The 17,892-nt window shown below is 44.1% G+C and overlaps 1 protein-coding gene across 4 annotated transcripts; it reads left to right on the top strand.

Annotated features, from left to right (window-relative positions):
• The first annotated feature begins 2,855 nt into the window (after nt 1-2,855).
• PDCL (phosducin like) lies at nt 2,856-11,606 on the top strand. Of its 4 annotated transcripts, none has more exons than XM_054727406.1 (5): nt 2,856-3,008; nt 3,744-3,905; nt 4,653-4,826; nt 7,237-7,418; nt 9,812-11,606. In XM_054727406.1, the coding sequence occupies exons 3-5, from the start codon at nt 4,658-4,660 to the stop codon at nt 10,361-10,363; spliced, it is 903 nt and encodes a 300-aa protein (XP_054583381.1). In that variant the 5' UTR covers nt 2,856-3,008; nt 3,744-3,905; nt 4,653-4,657; the 3' UTR covers nt 10,364-11,606. The 4 variants fall into 4 exon arrangements, with proteins under 4 accessions (XP_054583381.1, XP_054583380.1, XP_054583382.1 ...); XM_054727405.1 differs by having other exon boundaries at nt 2,856-3,022; XM_054727407.1 differs by lacking the exon at nt 3,744-3,905.
• The last annotated feature ends 6,286 nt before the right edge of the window (nt 11,607-17,892 follow it).

Genomic DNA, 17,892 nt, shown 5'->3' with positions numbered 1-17,892 from the left:
CTTCCCACAAAGCAAACTCTGGGCCCAGATGGTGTCACAGGTGAATTCTGTTAAACATTTAAAGAAGAAAAACACCAATTTACAGAAACTTTCAGAAAATAGAGGAGGAGGGAACTTCCTAACTGGTTGTATTAGACCAATATAACCTTGGTACCAAAATGAGACAATGACAATACCAAAAAAATGCAAGATTACAGATCAATATTTTTGGAACAGAATAGGTAATACTTTCAGATGATTAAAAATCACACATATGGCCCTGGCCAGTGTGGCTCAGTTGCTTGGGCATTGTCCTGTAAATCAAAAGGTTGCCAGTTTGACTCCTGGTCAGGGCACATGCCTGGGTTGTGGGCTCAATTTCTGATAGAGGGCATGTAGGAGGCAGCCAATGTATTGCTCTCACATCAATGTTCCTCCCTCCTCTAAAAATATATTTTTAAAAGTTATACTAAAATTATATTAAGTTATATAAAAGTCTCCTACTCCTGATTCTCATCTGTCCTTCAGAAGTAACTTTTTAAAAATTTCATATATATGAAATTCTTTATGCATACATAAGCAAACATTTGTTCACATGTTTTTATGCAGAAGACAGGAAACTAATACATAATGTTCTTCACCTTGCTTTTTAAAAAAGTAAATAATCTATTCATGCAAGTATGTCTATATGATGAACTCCCAGGATGGAATTGCTGGCTAAAGGTATACCTTGAGGAGGGGCTCAAGTACAAGTCTCTCTTATTTTTTAAAAATATATATATATATAAAATATAAAAATATATATATTATTTCAGAGAGGAAGGGAGAGGAAGATAGAAACATTGATGATGAGAATCACTGAGTGGCTGCCTCCTGCACGCCCCCTACTGGGGGTCGAGCCTGCAACCAGGGAATGTGCCCTTGACCAGAATCAAACCTGGGACCCTTCAGTCCACAGGCCAACGCTCTATCCACTGAGCCAAAGTAGCCAGGGGAAGTGCAAGTCTATTTTGATTGCTTCTATTTTTCAGGTGAAATAGGAATTGGTTATAAACTGAGCTAGGAGAGGGAAGGGAGTGTTGAAGATCTGAAAGAAGAGATGTGAATTGCTTCTCTTAGAGATTGGGAGAGTGGGGGCGAGTATTGGGATTGTTGGGCAGTACTGAGGATTACAGCCTTAACGTGGATTTTGAAGGACAAGGAACCACCATGGATGAAGAAGACCCCTGTTTCAGGGGGCTGTGAGTAAAAATAAAATTCAAAGCAAAGTATGCATCTAGTATTGACTTAACAAATATTTATGGGGAATCTCCTATGAAGAGGCACTGTTGCTGGGTGCTGGTTTGGTCACTTAAAAGCAGATCATAAGCATATTCAAGTCAGCAGTTCATGCAAACAAAAATACAGAAAGTTACCAAAGGATCTGTCCAATGAATTGTTCTTATATTTGGGGGCCGGGGAGGGTTCTGACTCTTGATAGCCTGAGCAAACAGCTTCTCAGAAAAAATATGCACATATACAAATTTGCAATTTCAGATGGTCGCAGAACCATAAATTAAGAATCTTTCTCTTGCCCTGGCCAGTGTTGCTCAGTGGTTAAGAGTGTCGGCCTGCACACCGAAGGGTCACAGGTTCGAATCTTGATCAAGGGCACCTGTACCTGGGTTTCAGATTCACTCCCTACCCCTCTTGGTCAGGGCTCCTGTGGGAGGCATGTATTTCTCTCACATTGATGTTCTTCACTCTCCCCCGCCCTCCCTCCCTTCTACTCTCTCTGAAAAGCAATGGAATATCCTCTAGTGAGGATTAACAAAAAACAAACAAACACCAAACCACCAAACGAAAGAGTTTCTCTCTTAAATTGAGTCCTATATTAAACAGTGTATAATTTTAGTCTATTTTGAATGATTCAATTACACAAAGCTTTCTATGAATTACTTTGTGGTGTGTACTGGAGACCTCAATAAGGACTCAGAAATCATTTTAGGTTTTGAGTAAGTTGCAAAAATAGTGTAAACTTCCCCTATTCTCTTTAACCCACATCCCCAAAGGTTAACATCTAACATAACCTGTAGTTCACTTATCAAAACTATTGATACAAGACTATTATTAGTTACTAGGCCTTATTCAAATTTGTCAGTTGTCCTTTTCCCTCCTCTTAGCACCTGCTCCTTTCAATTAACCCTGCCTCCTGTGCACTCCTTTTCCTGCTGGGGTCCCCAGGGTCCCCCACCCATCCAGTCCTTTTCCTGTCCTAGGATACAACCCAGGATTGCACACCGCGTTTAGTTACCATGGACCTAGATTTTTAAAAATTTTTTATTCAAGAGCTGTGTGTTCTTGGGCATAGTACTTAATGTCTCTGATTCTGTAATAATAGACGTGATGTGATTAAGAACAATAAAAAATATACCAGTACATGTCCCTGCCTGGGTGGCTCAATTTGTTGGAGCGTCCTCCCGTACAATTCCCGTCAGGGCACATACCTAGGTTGCAGTTCCATCCTGTCTGGGCGCGTTTGGGAGGCAACCAATGGATGTTTCTTTCTCTCTCTCTCTCTCTCTCTCTCTCTCTCTCTCTCTCTCTCTCTCTCTCTCAAATCAATAAAAACACATCCTCAGGTTTGAATAAGGTCTATTAAAATATGTATATGGAATAGTTCGAAAACTTCAAAGGTAACGAAATAAATGTTTTTACTGTTCAAGGCTGGGCATATAGAATGCAGCTTTTCGTAGTATTTAAAAAAAACAAAGAAAACGAAAGCGTATTACTATCGTCGAGGTGTTTTGTCCCAGAGTGGGACCCGTAGCCCCGCCCTCGGCCCGGGAGGGGCTTCCTCCAATTGGGCTGCGTGCTTCTGCCCTGACACAGGAAGGCCGGCCCATTGGTCAGCGCAGTCCGGGCAGCGGCGGCTTTTCTCTCGGTGCTCCAGGCGCGGACCCACTTCTCTCCCCTCCAACTGAGCGCTCCCTTTCTTCCGGAGTGTCCGGAGCTGCCAGCCCGAAGGGGTCCGGACCAAGCTAGGCCGGGTAACTGCGCTGAGGTCAGCGGGGAAGAAGCGGGTGGAATACGGGGGGTGGGCGAGCCAGCTTTGTCCGCGGTGCCCTCGACCCCCGTGGTCTCCGCGATCTCCCTGCCCCGCCTCCTCCGCTGGCCCCACCTCCATCGGGCTCCCACAAAGGTTCGGCTGGCCCCTCCGCGAGCCCCTCCACCGGCCCCGCCTTCCCCGCCAGCCCTTCTGCAGGCCCCGCCCTCTGCCCCACCCCGTCTGCTGGCCCCGCTCTCACGGCGCTCCCTTCAGCGGCCCCGCCTCCTCCGCGAACCCCTCTATGAGCCGCGTCCTCACCGAGCGCCCCACCGCCCAGTCGCTCTCGGCCCACGGTGCACCACCTTGGCCCCTCCACACCTGTTAGGTTTGGTTCTGTCCCTCCTCTTAGCACCTGCTCCTTTCTCTCAACCCTGCCTCCTGTGCACCCCTCTTCCTGCTGGCGTCCCCAGGTTCCCCCACCCATCCAGTCTGTCTCCATTTGGGCTTGGCAAATGGTGCAGAGGCCTGCTGCTGGGCGTTAGAGGTCCCTGCTTTCTAGAGCTCCCTGCCCTGTGGGCGAGTCACTGTGTAAGGGAGTGCAACAGGCTCGGGGAATGAAGGAAACACAGTACTGCTAAGCTTCATGGAAGGAATGCTACCGTTTTCACCCTCCCTGCTGGATCCGCTAGCAAGATTGCGAGGGGCTAAGCTGTGCCTTTCTCTCAAAATGTCCCAGGCTTCTTCTGATGCAGAGTATTGGCTCCAGTTGTTGTCCTTTAAAAGCCTGGAAAGAAGTAAAATCTTGTCATGGGCCCTTCTTTTAGCCAGAGTAGGCAGGGCTTCAGACCTCATCCATCTAAGCCTTCCGTGTGCTGACTGGGCTGAAGGCAACAGACAGGCAAGTGATTGACTTAGCGACTCAGCATCATCCTGTTGATCCTTTTTGAGATTTTTCCTGAGGATGCTTCCCCAGTGTTTCAATTACCCAGCAGTCTTAATTGATAGGAGAACCTAAATCTAAATGTGTAGATAAAACCTCCAGTGAGTAGACTTCAAGCCACTGCACTTATTAAGTACTAGTGTCCCTTATTCAGAAGATTGTGGCTGACACCATTTTAAAAATATATATATATTTTATTGATTTTTAGAAAGGGAGAGGGGGAGAGAGAGAGAGAAACATCAATGATGAGAGAGAATCATTGATTGGCTGCCTCCTGCACGCCCCCTACTGGGGACCGAGCCTGCAACCCAGGCATGTGTCCTTGGCCAGTATCGAACCGGGGACCCTTCAGTCTGCAGGCTGACGCTTTATCCACTGAGCCAAACCAGCTAGGGCTGACACCTTCAGTTTTTTGTAGTCAGGCCTCCCTGGGCCCCTGAACCCAGCTCCACCATTTGCTGTGAAGTTTGGCAAAGAAACTTTCCTTATCTGAGCCTCCGTTTTACCTTCTACACAAACATGATTAACCCTATCACACAGAGTCATGATATGGATTTGTTGAGATCCTGCTGATGAAAAAAAAAAATCGCTTTTAGGGTCCTCTAAACAGTGGGATCTCAGCACAAGTGAGTTCCTGCTCTTCAGATTCAAGTCTGCCTGGTTCAAGCCAGCAAAGAGCCTGATATGTCTGCTCCTCTCTCCCAGGCACCATGACCACCCTGGATGATAAGTTGCTGGGGGAGAAGCTGCAGTACTATTACAGCAGCAGTGAGGATGAGGACGACCACAAGGACAAGGACAGAGGCAGGGGTGCCCTGGCCGGCAGTTCGATGCCTGCGGATGCTAAGTTGGCAGGCGAAGGCATCTCTGTTAACACAGGTACTGGAAATCCCTGAGCTCTGGGAATAGGTTTAAAAATGTCAGGTAAATATGTATCAGTTGGAAGTCTCCTAATGAAATCCCTCTAATTCCAGCCCCACTTACAGAGATTTGATGTTGTCATTTCACTGTGCATACTTCTAGCCACGTTACTGCACAATACAAACGTGTATGCATAGCACCACGGCAATGAACACAGACTGGCCTGGGTTTGAGTCCTTCTCAAATTAGTATTTGTTTGATAACACATAAATCATAGGTATGAGTACATTGGTAGTATAAATTCCTAGAAATGGCATATTTACATTTTTTTCATTTTAGTAGTTCCACATTGCTGTCAAGTTGAGGTGGCACTGTTTTATAGTTTAGCCAGGAGGACAGTGTTTCTCCGTACACTTGCCCTCCTGCTTTGTTCCCACACTTTTGTTAAAAAATATATTTTATTGATTTTTTTTACAGAGAGGAAGGGAGAGGGAGAGAGAGTTAGAAACATAGATGAGAGAGAAACATCAGTCAGCTGCCTCCTACACACCCCCTACTGGGGATGTGCCCGCAACCAGGGTACATGCCCTTGACCGGAATCGAACCTGGGACCCTTGAGTCTGCAGGCCAACACTCTATCCACTGAGCCAAACCGGTTAGGGCTGTTCCCACACTTTTTAATCTTTGCCATCGGATGGATGACAAATGGTAACTCATTGTAGTTTCATTTTCTCTATTTTTAAGAGTGATATTGAATCTCTTTTCATAACGTTAGATTTTCATATTCTTTGCTCATTTTAAAATTGAGTGCTTTGCTTGGTCTTTTTCTTCTTAGGGAGCTATATATTAAGGAAATTAATCTATAGTATGAGGTGTAAATATTTTTTTGTTTGTCTTTTGACTTTGAGTTTTTTTCCTGGCAAGAAATATTTGTTTTTATGTACTTAAAAGCATTATTTTATAGTTTCTTAATTTTGTTTCTTACTTAAAAGGCCTTTCTTTAGGATTATAAAAAACTGTCCCATGCTTTTTCTTATTGTATTTATGATTTTATTATTTTTTACACTTATAAATTCATTCATCCATTGATTTGTCTTTTACTGTACTAATCACAGGTTTTTAAAAAATATATATTTTTATTGATTTTTTACAGAGAGGGAGAGTTAGAAACATCGATGAGAGAAAAACATTGGTCAGCTGCCTCCTGCACACCCCCCACTGGGGATATGCCCGCAACCAAGGTACATGCCCTTGACTAGAATCAAACCTGGGACTCTTCAATCCATAGGCCAATGCTCTATCCACTGAGCCAAACCGGTTAGGGTACTAATCACAGTTTTAAAATATGGTATTATGATGTTTTAGTATGGTAAGGCTAGTCCCTCCTCAGTACTCTTCTATGTCATTATTTTCCTAACTTTTACTTTTGTGTTTTTCCAAAGCAAATTTAGGAGCACGCACACATATGTGTAATCATGTATTTTCACTGGGAATTCACCAAATAAGTAGATTAACTTAGGGGTTATTGGCACCCTTGTGTGATGTTGGGTCGCTCTAGTCAGAAATAAGGCACTGCCTTTCTATTTATTCAGGTTTTCTTAGCATTTCTCGGTAGTATTTTCTTTAATAGATTCTTAGCTCAGTGGCTTGTGTATTTCTCAGTCATGTTGCATGCTCCATGTGGGGTCAGCAGCAGCTCTGCTTCTGCTTCACATGTCCTCTCCTCCTGGGAACTAGCTGAAAGACATGCCTTTTTCATGGCCAAGCTCAGGGAGCAAGAGAGGGCTGATGGGGACATGTAATGGCTCATACATATTTTGCTCAGAATCCATTGGCCAGAGAAAGTCACATGGCAAGGGACAAGGTTATATACATGGGGCAGGGTGGTGTGGGGGGTAGCTCGAATAACAGAACAACCTGCCATAATGTTATAAAAATTCAGATCATACAGAAGTGTAGGAAGGAAAAGGAAAAGTTCTCTCTCTGGTCCCCTTAGATCCTGCTACCTAGAGACAACCAAGGTTAACACCCTCCTAGCCCTTTTTCTATGAACATACAGTTCTTTTTCTATGGTGTTCTGCATTTTGCTCCCTCCCCTCCCCTTTTATTTTTTTTTACCTAATATATTTGAACATCTTTCATGGCAGAAAACAGAACTACCCCTTTCTAAGAGTTCCTATACTTGCCTTTGGGTAGGTGAATCATAATTTATTTAACATCAATTAAATAGCATCTCTTAACGTTGGACCCTTAGCTTGGCCCTTTAGGTATGGCAAACTATGCTGCATGGACATCATTGTGTATAGACTACGCTGCCCTCTGTGAGCGTCGCTGTGGAGTCGATGGGGGGAGCTTTAGACCGATGTGAGCTGGTCCATAACTCCTTGCCCATTCTCCATGGTTACCTCCGTGTTCACCCCTGACTCAGGTCCCAAAGGTGTGATCAATGACTGGCGCCGCTTCAAACAGTTGGAGACAGAGCAAAGGGAGGAGCAGTGTCGGGAGGTGGAAAAGCTGATCAAGAAGCTGTCAATGACCTGCAGGTCCCAGCTGGACGAAGAGGAGGAGCAACGGAAACAGAAGGACCTCCAGGAGAAGATCAGTGGGAAGGTAATGCCTAAACCCTGGCTCTTCTCCGGAGCTGCCCTGGCGGCTGCAACTGGGGTTAATGATTCAGGAGGTATGGGGTGTTCGATGTGGCCTCCAAGGAGCTGTCATGCTGGGGAACGTATAGCGTCATGTCATAACTCAGACACACCTGGGCATGAATCTCAGCTCAGCCACTAGTGATGTGGGGACGTCTCTTCCATTCTGAGTCTGGCTTTTCATTGAATAAATGAAGTCAGTGGCCCTACCTCGCAGGGCCGTGTGGGTATAATCCCCATCACAGTGCCTGGTCCACTGAAAGTGCTCAGTAAATGTGAGTTTCCTGTCCTTGATTGAACTCTGACCTTGGGCCTTCAGAAATAATCCTCTGAGGTTGGTGGTATTATTTCCATTTATTGGATGATGAAACCAGTGCTTAGAGATGGGAGGGGACTTACAACTAGCCAGATTTTCTTGCTCTTTTCATGGTGTTTCTCTGTTTCACTGGAAGCCAGTGAGGCAATACAATAGAAGATGTATGGAATGAGGTCACTGACTCTCTGTATTCCCAGTATCAAAAGGCCTCTCTATTTCATCCCATGCCCTCTGACCACAGATGAATGCCTAGGAGTGTCTGAGATAATTTGGCTATGACCCAGAGAAGCTCATGGCTGGACATACCAGCCAGGATCAGGAAAAGCCGCTAAGAGTTTTAAGTGAGGATCCATTCACCTTGACCAGAAGGATGATGTCAGGGCATTAGACTCAAACAAAGACCCTAATGGGTAGGCTGAGGTAGAGTGTAGAGCTCTGAGGTGGGATGAAGATTGGGAATGATAAGCAAAACAGTGAATTCAGAACGGGACTGGCTGTGGTGCAGTAACATGTGTTCTGATCTAGTGTGGTCCCTCAGCCTCCACCCTCTAATCTGTGCCAGGTTAGGCAGAGCTAGGCCTTGTAACGAGGGCAGGGCTGTCTTACTGCACTAGAGCAGGAGAAGCAAGACACTTTAGTAACTTCAGCTGGCTGCAGGGCCGTGTGCCCACTGCTCACCGTGCTTCCTCATACTGATTTGTGTCACATGATGACATGACAGTCTGAGAGAGGCTCTCCCTGCCCTGCTGAGTTGTGTGAGGTAGAACAGAACTGGACACCACCTGGATGCCAGAAATAGGGGTGTGGCAAAGCAAAATATGGGACATGATGGATCGTTTTATAAAAAATATTTGAAAACACAAAGTGTTTATGATATAACTAGAGGCCCCATGCATGGGTTCGTACACCAGTGGGGTCCCTTGGGCTCTCTTGTGGGGATCGGGCTGAAACTGGCCTTCCGACATCCCCCGAGGGGTCCTGGATTGTGAGAAGGCACAGGCCAGGCCTCTAGTATGTATATAAGATCTTTGGTTAATTTCTTCCCCCCCTCCTCCCTCCCCCCTTACTTCTGAGATTCATCAGTCTGTTCTATGTTTCCATGCCTGTGGTTTCTGCTCCTGTATTGAGCGTCTGACCCTTGGTGGTCAGTGTGCGTCATAGCTACCAGTCCACCGGTTAAACTGGCTTTTATATATAGATATAGATATAGATATAGATATAGATATAGATATAGATAATGCTAACTGGCAAAAGCAGGTCATAGCTTAATTTTGACCCCCACAACTGCTATTATAAACAAAAGCCATTTCAGCATGTGACTGTCTACTGTGTGTGTGGGATGTGCATGTGTGTGTGCAGGGCTGGGATTATGGGTGTTCTTTTTAAAGTTCCTTAATGTCCTGTTGCCTATTCAACAAAAACAAACCATGAATAAAATAATCTATTGTCAGGACTGACAACAAAGGCAAAGCTGGTGAAGTGATATTATCTGATGCTGCCTATTTGGATTTGAGAAGCAATATTAATACAGTAGTTAAAAGCCTGGGTTTTAAAATAATCTAGTTTGATTCCTGACCTTACACTTGTTACCTACGTGAATTGTGCAAATGATCTCACGTCTTGGAACCTCATTTGTAAAGTGGGGAAAATAGGTGGAGGGGAGGGGGAAGGTAGGGAGAGATTAACTGGGGAACTTACATGCATATATGCATAGCCCATGAACACAGACAATAGTGTGGTGAAGGCCTGGGGGAGAGGGAAGGGATGTAGGGAGTCAATGGGAAAAAAAAGTGTGGGCGGGAGACATCTGTAATACTTTCAACAATAAAGATACATTTAAAGAAAATCAACATAACAAAAAATAAAGTGGGGAAAGAAAGGCCCCTTTCCCATGGGGTTAGCATAAGAATTCAGAAGTGTCACACTTGTGGATCGCTGAGCATAGTGCCTGCCTCTCTCGTCATAAGCACGTGGTACACGTGAACTGTTGTTGCGGGTGTTGGGTTTGTGTTTCGGATGCTCACTTGCTGGTCCTCCTGCAGATCACTCTGAAGGAGATGGCCATGATGAACGGGGACCAGGACGACGAGGAGTTTCTGCAGCAGTACCGGAAGCAGCGGATGGAAGAGATGCGGCGGCGGCTCCACAGGGGGCCCCAGTTCCGGCAGGTGTTTGAGATCCCCAGCGGAGAGAGGTTTGTAGACATGATTGACAAAGAACGGAAAAGCACCCTCATCATAGTCCACATCTACGAGGACGGCATTCCGGGGACCGATGCCATGCATGGCTGCATGATCTGCCTTGCCTCGGAGTACCCCGCTGTCAAATTCTGCCGGGTGAAGAGCTCGGTGATCGGGGCCAGCCGCCGCTTCACCAGGAACGCCCTTCCCGCTCTGCTGGTCTACAAGGGGGGCGATTTGGTTGGCAATTTCGTTCGCGTCACTGACCAGCTGGGCGAAGACTTCTTCGCCGTGGACCTTGAAGCTTTCCTGCAGGAGTGTGGATTGCTCCCCGTGAAGGAAGTCGTGGAGCGGACGTCTGTGCGGAACTCGGCCACCTGCCACAGCGAGGACAGCGATCTGGAAATAGACTGAGCTGACTCTGGTGGCGCAGATCTCTCGTTGTTTGGGCTGGAAGATACCTCTCTGTGCTTATTTGTATTCCTTCCTGTGTCTTCTGGCTCTGCAGCTATTCTTTGTAGTCCCTTTCATTATATGTAAAGTCAAGAATGTCTTAGATTAAATCAGAATGCCGAATCATCGCGTGGCTCGCAATAAAGCGACTTAAAATTGTGTAACGGGGAAGCAGGCTTTTGAACTGTTTACTCCAGATTCTCCAGCACGACATCCTTGTTGCCTCCACTCACTGTTCCCATGGCAACCTAAAGACTGTGTCCTGGAAACTGTCTTCAGATGATCTCAGAGGCCTGGCCAGGGCTGGGCGTCTAATTCTACAGTGTGTTACTTGTAAATAGTACATTTCCATCATCAAATGATTGTAAATTATATTTTAATTGTAATCAGACCCATAGTCCAAGAAGGCGGTTAAATATCCCCCCTGAGACCCTGTTCTAAGATTCTAGACGATGTGCACTTGCCCCATCAAGAAAGAGGGTGGCCTTTGCTGCTGGGGCCCATGTGCCGCCCAAGCACAAAGTCTAGAGGAGGAGGAAGGATCCGTGCTGACCGCCTGGAAGCCCAGTTTGACTTAGCGATGAGAGCTGGGTGGAGCTGGAAAGCCTTTTTAGAGGAGGATCTTTCAATAACATACTCATCTCTTTCTCTTTTATTTAATAAATTAATTTTTTGTTTAATGTAGATTAAAAAAAAAAAATAAAAAACTTTCCTCCCAGGGTGTTTTCTTTGTAGACATTCTGTTTGTTGTTAAGACAAGGGGATCATTCTGAACATACTGTTTATAGTATGGTCAGCCAATATAGCAAACCGTTTTTCGTTACTAAATACTCTTCTACAACATTTTGTAAATGGCTGTTGATATTCCATCATATGGATGTGCTGTAGTTTGCTTGTTGGTTGTCGCTTAAAAAGAAAAACACAGAATTTTTATTGCAAATCCTGCTGTCACTCACTAGTGGATGTTCGTTGTAGAAAATGTTATAAAAATGATTAAGTTAAAAAGATTTTAAAAGCCTTATAATTGCACCAACCAAAAATAATCTCTGATATCATTTTACAGGTATCTCTCTAGTCTTCTTTCTGTGTATTTATACTAGTGATTGTCACATGTTTTTTCCTCTTATTTTTTGCTTTTAAAAAATGTACATTTTAGGGTCAGGGAAATGTAATCTGGAATTAAATATTAGCTTTAAAATTCTCAGTTTCGCTTTGCCTGACCGTTTAGGAATTGACTAACTATATGATGGGTCCTGAAAATATCTGTTGTAGTTAATAAACAAAAAGAAAGTGCTTGGGCCCTAACCGGTTTGGCTCAGTGGATAGAGTGTCGGCTTACGGACTGAAAGGTCCCAGGTTCGATTCCGGTCAAGGGCATGTATGTACCTTGGTTGCGGGCATATCCCCAGTAGGAGGTATGCAGGAGGCAGCTGATCGATGTTTCTCTCTCATCGTTGTTTCTAACTCTCTATCCCTCTCCCTTCCCTCTGTAAAAAATCAATAAAATATATTTATAAAAGAGAAAATGCTTGGTTTTTCTGATTATGAAAGCTCATTGTGCCTGGCCAGTGGTTGAGCGTTGACCTATGAATGAGGAGGTCATGGTTCCATTCCACTCAGGGCATGTGTCATGTCCGGGTTGCAGGCTTGATCCCCAGTAGGGGACGTGCAGGAGGCAGCCAATCAATGATTCTCTCTCATCATTGATATTTCTATCTCTCCCTCTCCCTTCTCTCTGAAATCGATAAAAGAAAAGCTCATTATAAAAGTGTGGAAAGTACTGAAAATTATTAGAATCAGACAACTATTGCCAGTGTTCTAGTTTATTTCCTTTCAGTCTTTTTCATTGTATTTAATAACATTGAGAACTTACTGAATTTAATTCTGTGTTTTGTTTTATTTCATACTATATCATAAGTACTTTGACATATAAAAATTCTAAATAAATAATTTTAATGGCTTCATAATATTCCATTATTTGGATATACCATAATTTATTCACTAGTCCAAATATCTAAATTGGATATTTAGAGGCCAAGTTTTTTTGCTAAAACTCTTAGTATTTTGGACTATCTTTTGGATCATTTAGATTTCTAGAAGATGAATTATTGGATAATGAACAGGAATGTTTAAAAATAGCTTTCAGCCCTGACCAGGGGGCCCAGGTGGTGTCCCATACACCAAAAGGGTTTGATTCCCACTCAGGGCACAACCGTGTTTGATCCCTGGTTGGGGCATGTGTGGGAGGCAATTGATTAATGTTTCTCACATTGATGATTCTCCCTCTCAAAAAAAAAAAAAATCAATTAAAAAAATAGCTTTCACAAGCCACCTTTTGGTCTAATTGGAAATGAAAATATATTTTGCTTTCACAGAACCTTGCTTTTGCCTTTCAAGAAGGAAAATTATAAAAAAGGGAACAAACACGGCGTGGGAAAATCCTAGCATTAAATCACCAACTCCGGTATAGTGCAAATAGCACAGGTTTTGGAGTCGGATCAGGGTTCAAATCCTGCTGTCAGAATAGCTTCCAGCGAGGTTCCTAGCCTTCCTGAAACTCAGCTTCCTCACCTTTGCAGTGGGAGCGATACCTGTTTCTTGGGTGGGTCTGTGACCGTGTTTCTCAAGGTGTGGTCCCAGAGCAGCCACTTCACTGGGGAACTTGTTAGAACTGCAAATTCTTGCCCTCGCCGGTTTGGATCACTGGATAGAGCGTCAGCCTGCGGACCAAAGGGTCCTGGGTTCGATTCCGGTCAAGGGTACGTACCTTGGTTGCAGGCTTCTCTCTGGCCTGGGGATGCGTGCAGGAGGCAACCAATCGATGTATTTCAGTCTTTCCCTTTCTCTTCCATTCTCTCTCAAAGACCAATGGAAAAATATCCTTGGGTGAGGATTAGCAACAACAACAAACAAAACACAAAAAACCACCACCAACAACCAAAAGAAATGCAAGTTCTCAGGCCTCTCCCTGGACCTACTGCATCAGAAATTCTGGAAGTGGCCCCGCACCCTTCTTCTAAGTCCTCCAGGGGATCACGAGGCGGGATCAAGTTTGAGAATCGTGGACCTATCGATGAAGGTGAGGGACAGCATCTGTCACAGAAGAAAGGAGAGGACTCAGGTCACTTCTCTTCCTGTTTAATATGATTCTCCTTGTTAGCCGTGGAGTTGTGGGAAGGAAAGACACGAACACCGGTCTCTTGCAAACGGTCTCGGGAGTTTTCCAGCTCTCACTTTCCTCTGGAATGAAAGCCTCACTGAGACGTGGACTGTTTTCCTGCCTGTGTGGCATACCCTGTGTTCGCTCTGGAATAGGCTGTGCCAGCTCCGTGGGCAAGAAACTCACCCCCTCCATGCCTCAGTTCCTGAAGTGAGGACAATCACAGTGATTATCTCAGGGTTGCTGCAAGGATTCATTCAATGAGCCAAAGTTCTCAGCATGGTGTGGCACATAGTAAACATTCCAAAAACGTCATCTTTATCACTATCCATTCTCTACAGGGCCTGTGTCCACTTAAGAAAAAAGAGCCTTATCCAAGATCCTGGATCCCTTTGGACTGCTTGGAAAACCCCATCTATACTTCAAAACTCAGTTCAAATCTCACATCCACCCTAGCTGCTTTGGCTCAGTGGATAGAGCATTGGCCTGCAGACGGAAGGGTCCCGGGTTCTATTCCAGGTCTATTCTGGTTAAGGGCATGTACCTGGTGGGGCGCATGCAGGAGGCAACTAGTCAATGTGTTTCTCTCACATCGATATTTCTCTCTGTCTTTTCCTCTCTCTCCCACTCTCTCTAAAAATCAATGGAAAAATATCCTCAGATGATGATTAAAAAAAAAGAACAAATCTCACGTCTTCTCTGGGCCCCGAGTCTTTCTGGCCGCTTCAGAAAGAAGCAGTCATGTCACGGTGTGTGCTCCCACAGGTTACGGTGACATCAGTTAAGAGAAGTTTTTGAAGACTCCAAGCCTGGCTCTAGTGCTGTCTGTTCCTTGGTTTACCTACCTGCACAGTGGGAGTGACAGAGGTTGGAAGACAGGTCTGTGAGTTACCACTTAGCGCGTTGCTTAACACATAGAAATGTCTCAGTTATCTACTGTTGGCCTCCTGCTATCATTTTGCATTTAATTTAATGAAAAATGTAAAGTTTTCCCTAAGTATGAGAGGTGAACGTCCTGGTGATTGGAACGACCTTGGCTCCCTTTCCTGTAGGGTAATCCCATCTTCAGCATGTGTGGTTGCCAAAGTTGAATTGTAATTGTTTGTTTACATATCCTAAATAATAACAGCCTAATATGCTGAGTGTCTGGTCGTCCGCTCAACCAATCAAAGCGTACTATGCTAATGATATGCTAAGGCTGCTCAACAGCTCGCTATGACGTGCACTGATCACCAGGGGGCAGATGCTATGACCTGTAGGTTAGTTTGCTGCTGGGGGTCTGGCTGATCAGAACTGGGCGGGACATGCCCTGGAGCCCTCCCTCGGTCCGTCCCTAGCTGGCCAACCTCCTGCATCCCTCCCTGGCCCCAATCGTGCACCAGTGGGGTCCCTCGGCCTGTCCTGCGCACTCTCACAATTTGGGACCCCTCAGGGGATGTCAGAGAGCTGGTTTTGGCCTGATCCCACAGGCCAGGCCGAGGGACCCCACTGGTGCACGAATTCGTGCAATGGTCATCTAGTCAGACTATAAAGTCCTTGGGGACAGGGACTGTGTCATTTCTGGTCTCTGATCTAAATTGACATAAGTGAATGTTTGCTGCTTAAGTGGGGAAAATTCCCTCGTAGGTCAGAATTCATCGCAATAGGGCAGAAGGCTATCTATTATATTGCCTTTCCAGGAAAGGAGGAGCGCTACCTACCTATGCTCACTGAGAACCAGATCACAAGTTCAAGCTAAATCCCAAACCCTGCCAGAGCATGTGAAAACGCTGGTTATAACCTGATATGGCCACATGGTGGAAGCAGAGGAGAAGGAACGAATAGTTTTATTAAGTAACTGGAGCCAAAGACTGCATTTGGGGCCTGAAGATGATTATGTCTAGCAGCATATAGAAGTCATTTTATTTATTTATTTATTTATGTATTTATTATTTATTTATTATTTTTATTTTTTGTTAATCCTCACCCAAGGATATATTTCCATTGATATTTTAGAGAGAGGGGAAAAGAGAGGAAAAGACAGAGAGAAACCACATCGATTGGTTGCCTCCTGCACAAGTTCTGACCAGGGCCCAGGCCAGGGAGGAGCCTGCAACCAAAGTAGGTGCCCTTGACCAGAATCGAACCCAGGACCCTTTGGTCCACAGGCCGATGCTCTATCCACTGAGCCAAAACCAGCCAGGGCTTGAGAGAGAGAATTTGTTTTTAGGAAACAGAACCAGGAAATATTATATTCACCCACTTTAAATAATGAATAACAAAGACAAATATTGTTGGATAAGTACTACATATATACACTTTTATAGTATGGTCAGTTAGGTTTGAGAGAAAAGCTGGTCCAGGAAGAGAGGAGAAAGGCCGTGGGCATGTACCAGTCCCCAGGTTAAAAGTCCCATTATTCATCCTCGATGGCCTTTTGCCTCTGTTTCACCTGCCTGAACTAGTGAGTGACTAACATATACTGAGACTTACTATGTGCTGGGCTGTATGTGGGAGCCCGGCCAGCCAGCCCTTCGCACCTCCGCCCTTCCAGCCAGGCGCTATGCGGTCTCCACTTTCCGTCCTTGGTTACCAGGGTTCTCTCCAGCTAGTCTTCAGTTGATTGTGCAGGGTGTTTTTTGTTTCTTTTTTTTTGTATTTTAGTTGTAATTCCAGTTTGGTCCTGGGAGCGAGTCTGTGTAGCATCCACTTACTCCAGCCATTTTTAATCTCCTTTTCAATAGTGCCCCATTGTGGACACTCTGGGAAAAGCCCCCAGTAAGGGATTAGTTGTGATAGCGCCCTTTTGTGGACATTACGAGAACAGCATCCTAGTAATGAATTCTGAAAGTCTGAAAACTCCATCCTAGACACTCTGAGAAAGAGGATTGGTGTGAAAGATAATATTCGAAAGTTGTTCGCTGGATGGATTCTAATTTTTCCACTGTTCGTTGACTACTTTAGCAACCTGATTCATTTAACAACTCTGAACCTTAGTTGCCTCATCTGTAAATACAAATGCAGGAATTTCCTAAATGTAAATTAGTGGGTCCAGATGATTTTTTCCTTTGTTCTTTTTTCAGTTACAAGTAATTTATGCATTAGTCAATTATTTTCTTTTCTTGTGCAATGATTATTAGTGTTGGTACATTTATATTTTTCATACTGATTTGTAAGATTTCTTTGTACATATGTGCATATTTGCCATATATTTTATAAATATTTAAAATTCTTTGTTTAAATTTTAAAAAATCGTAAATTTTTTATGGCCATAGAAAAGCTTTTAACATTTTTTATTTTTTGAACCATTTAAAAATGTGAAATCCATTATTAGCTTATTTGCTGCACAAAAATAGGTGGTGGGTCAGATTTGGCATAGCTTGTACCCATGTACTAATATGTTCATTGAATTTGAACCATCTTTGAATTCCTGGAATAAATACCTCTTGATTATGAATATACTGCTGGTTTTGATATGCTAATATTTTATTTAAAAGTTTTTGTGTTCGCCCTAACCAGTTTGGCTCAGTAGATAGAGCGTCGGCCTGCGGACTGAAAGGTCCCAGGTTCGATTGTGGTCAAGGGCATGTACCTTGGTTGCAGGCACATCCCTAGTAGGAGGTGTGCAGGAGGCAGCTGATCATTGTTTCTCTCTCATTGATGTTTCTAACTCTCTATCCCTCTCTCTTCCTCTCTGTAAAAAAATCAATAAAATATATTAAAAAATAAAAAATAAAAATTTTTGTGTTCATATTCATAAGTCAGATTTGGTCTAGGAGAGATTTCAAACTTTTTATTGGGCAGAGATATTTTTTTATTTGGTTTACATAGCATTTTAAATGTTTTATTTTATTTTTATTTATTTCAGAGAGGAAGGGAGAGGGAGAGAGAGATAGAAACATCAGTGATGAGAGGGAATCATTGATCAGCTGCTTCCTGCATGCCCCACAGTGGGGATCGAGCCCACAACCAGTCATGTACCCTGACTGGGTATCGAACTGTGACACTGGTTCATAGGTCTACGCTCAACTACTGAGCCATGCTGGCTGGGCCATTTAAAAAATATTTTTTAATGAATAGCCAATATTTAAAGATTGGGAGATATATTAAAAGCTAGAGATTTCTGGCTTTTCTTAAAAAATGTATTGAAACTGGGAGAATGTGGGCCCAGCTTTGTCACATTTTTACTATATCTTCTCAATGCATGTTTTCTATTTCATTAATTTCTCTTTTATTTTCATCTTTGAGCTTTGGTCTATGGTTTTCTATTGCTAACCTTAGGATGAGAGAGAATCATTGATGGGTTGCCACCTGCACGTGGCACACTGGGGATCGAGCCCAGAATCCAGAT

Source organism: Eptesicus fuscus, chromosome 15 (genome assembly GCF_027574615.1).
Source record: "Eptesicus fuscus isolate TK198812 chromosome 15, DD_ASM_mEF_20220401, whole genome shotgun sequence".
Classification (NCBI taxonomy): Eukaryota; Metazoa; Chordata; class Mammalia; order Chiroptera; family Vespertilionidae; genus Eptesicus; species Eptesicus fuscus.
The sequence above is the reverse complement of the archived record's forward strand: the minus strand, read 5'-3'. Positions and strand labels throughout refer to the sequence as shown.

Excerpts from the sequence above, each read along its gene's own strand:
- PDCL (XM_054727407.1), top strand. The coding sequence starts at position 4,658 with ATGACCACCCTGGATGATAAGTTGCTGGGGGAGAAGCTGCAGTACTAT. Across the intron at positions 4,827-7,236 it reads AGGCATCTCTGTTAACACAG|GTCCCAAAGGTGTGATCAAT; the intron begins GTACTGGAAATC and ends CCCCTGACTCAG. Across the intron at positions 7,419-9,811 it reads AGGAGAAGATCAGTGGGAAG|ATCACTCTGAAGGAGATGGC; the intron begins GTAATGCCTAAA and ends GTCCTCCTGCAG.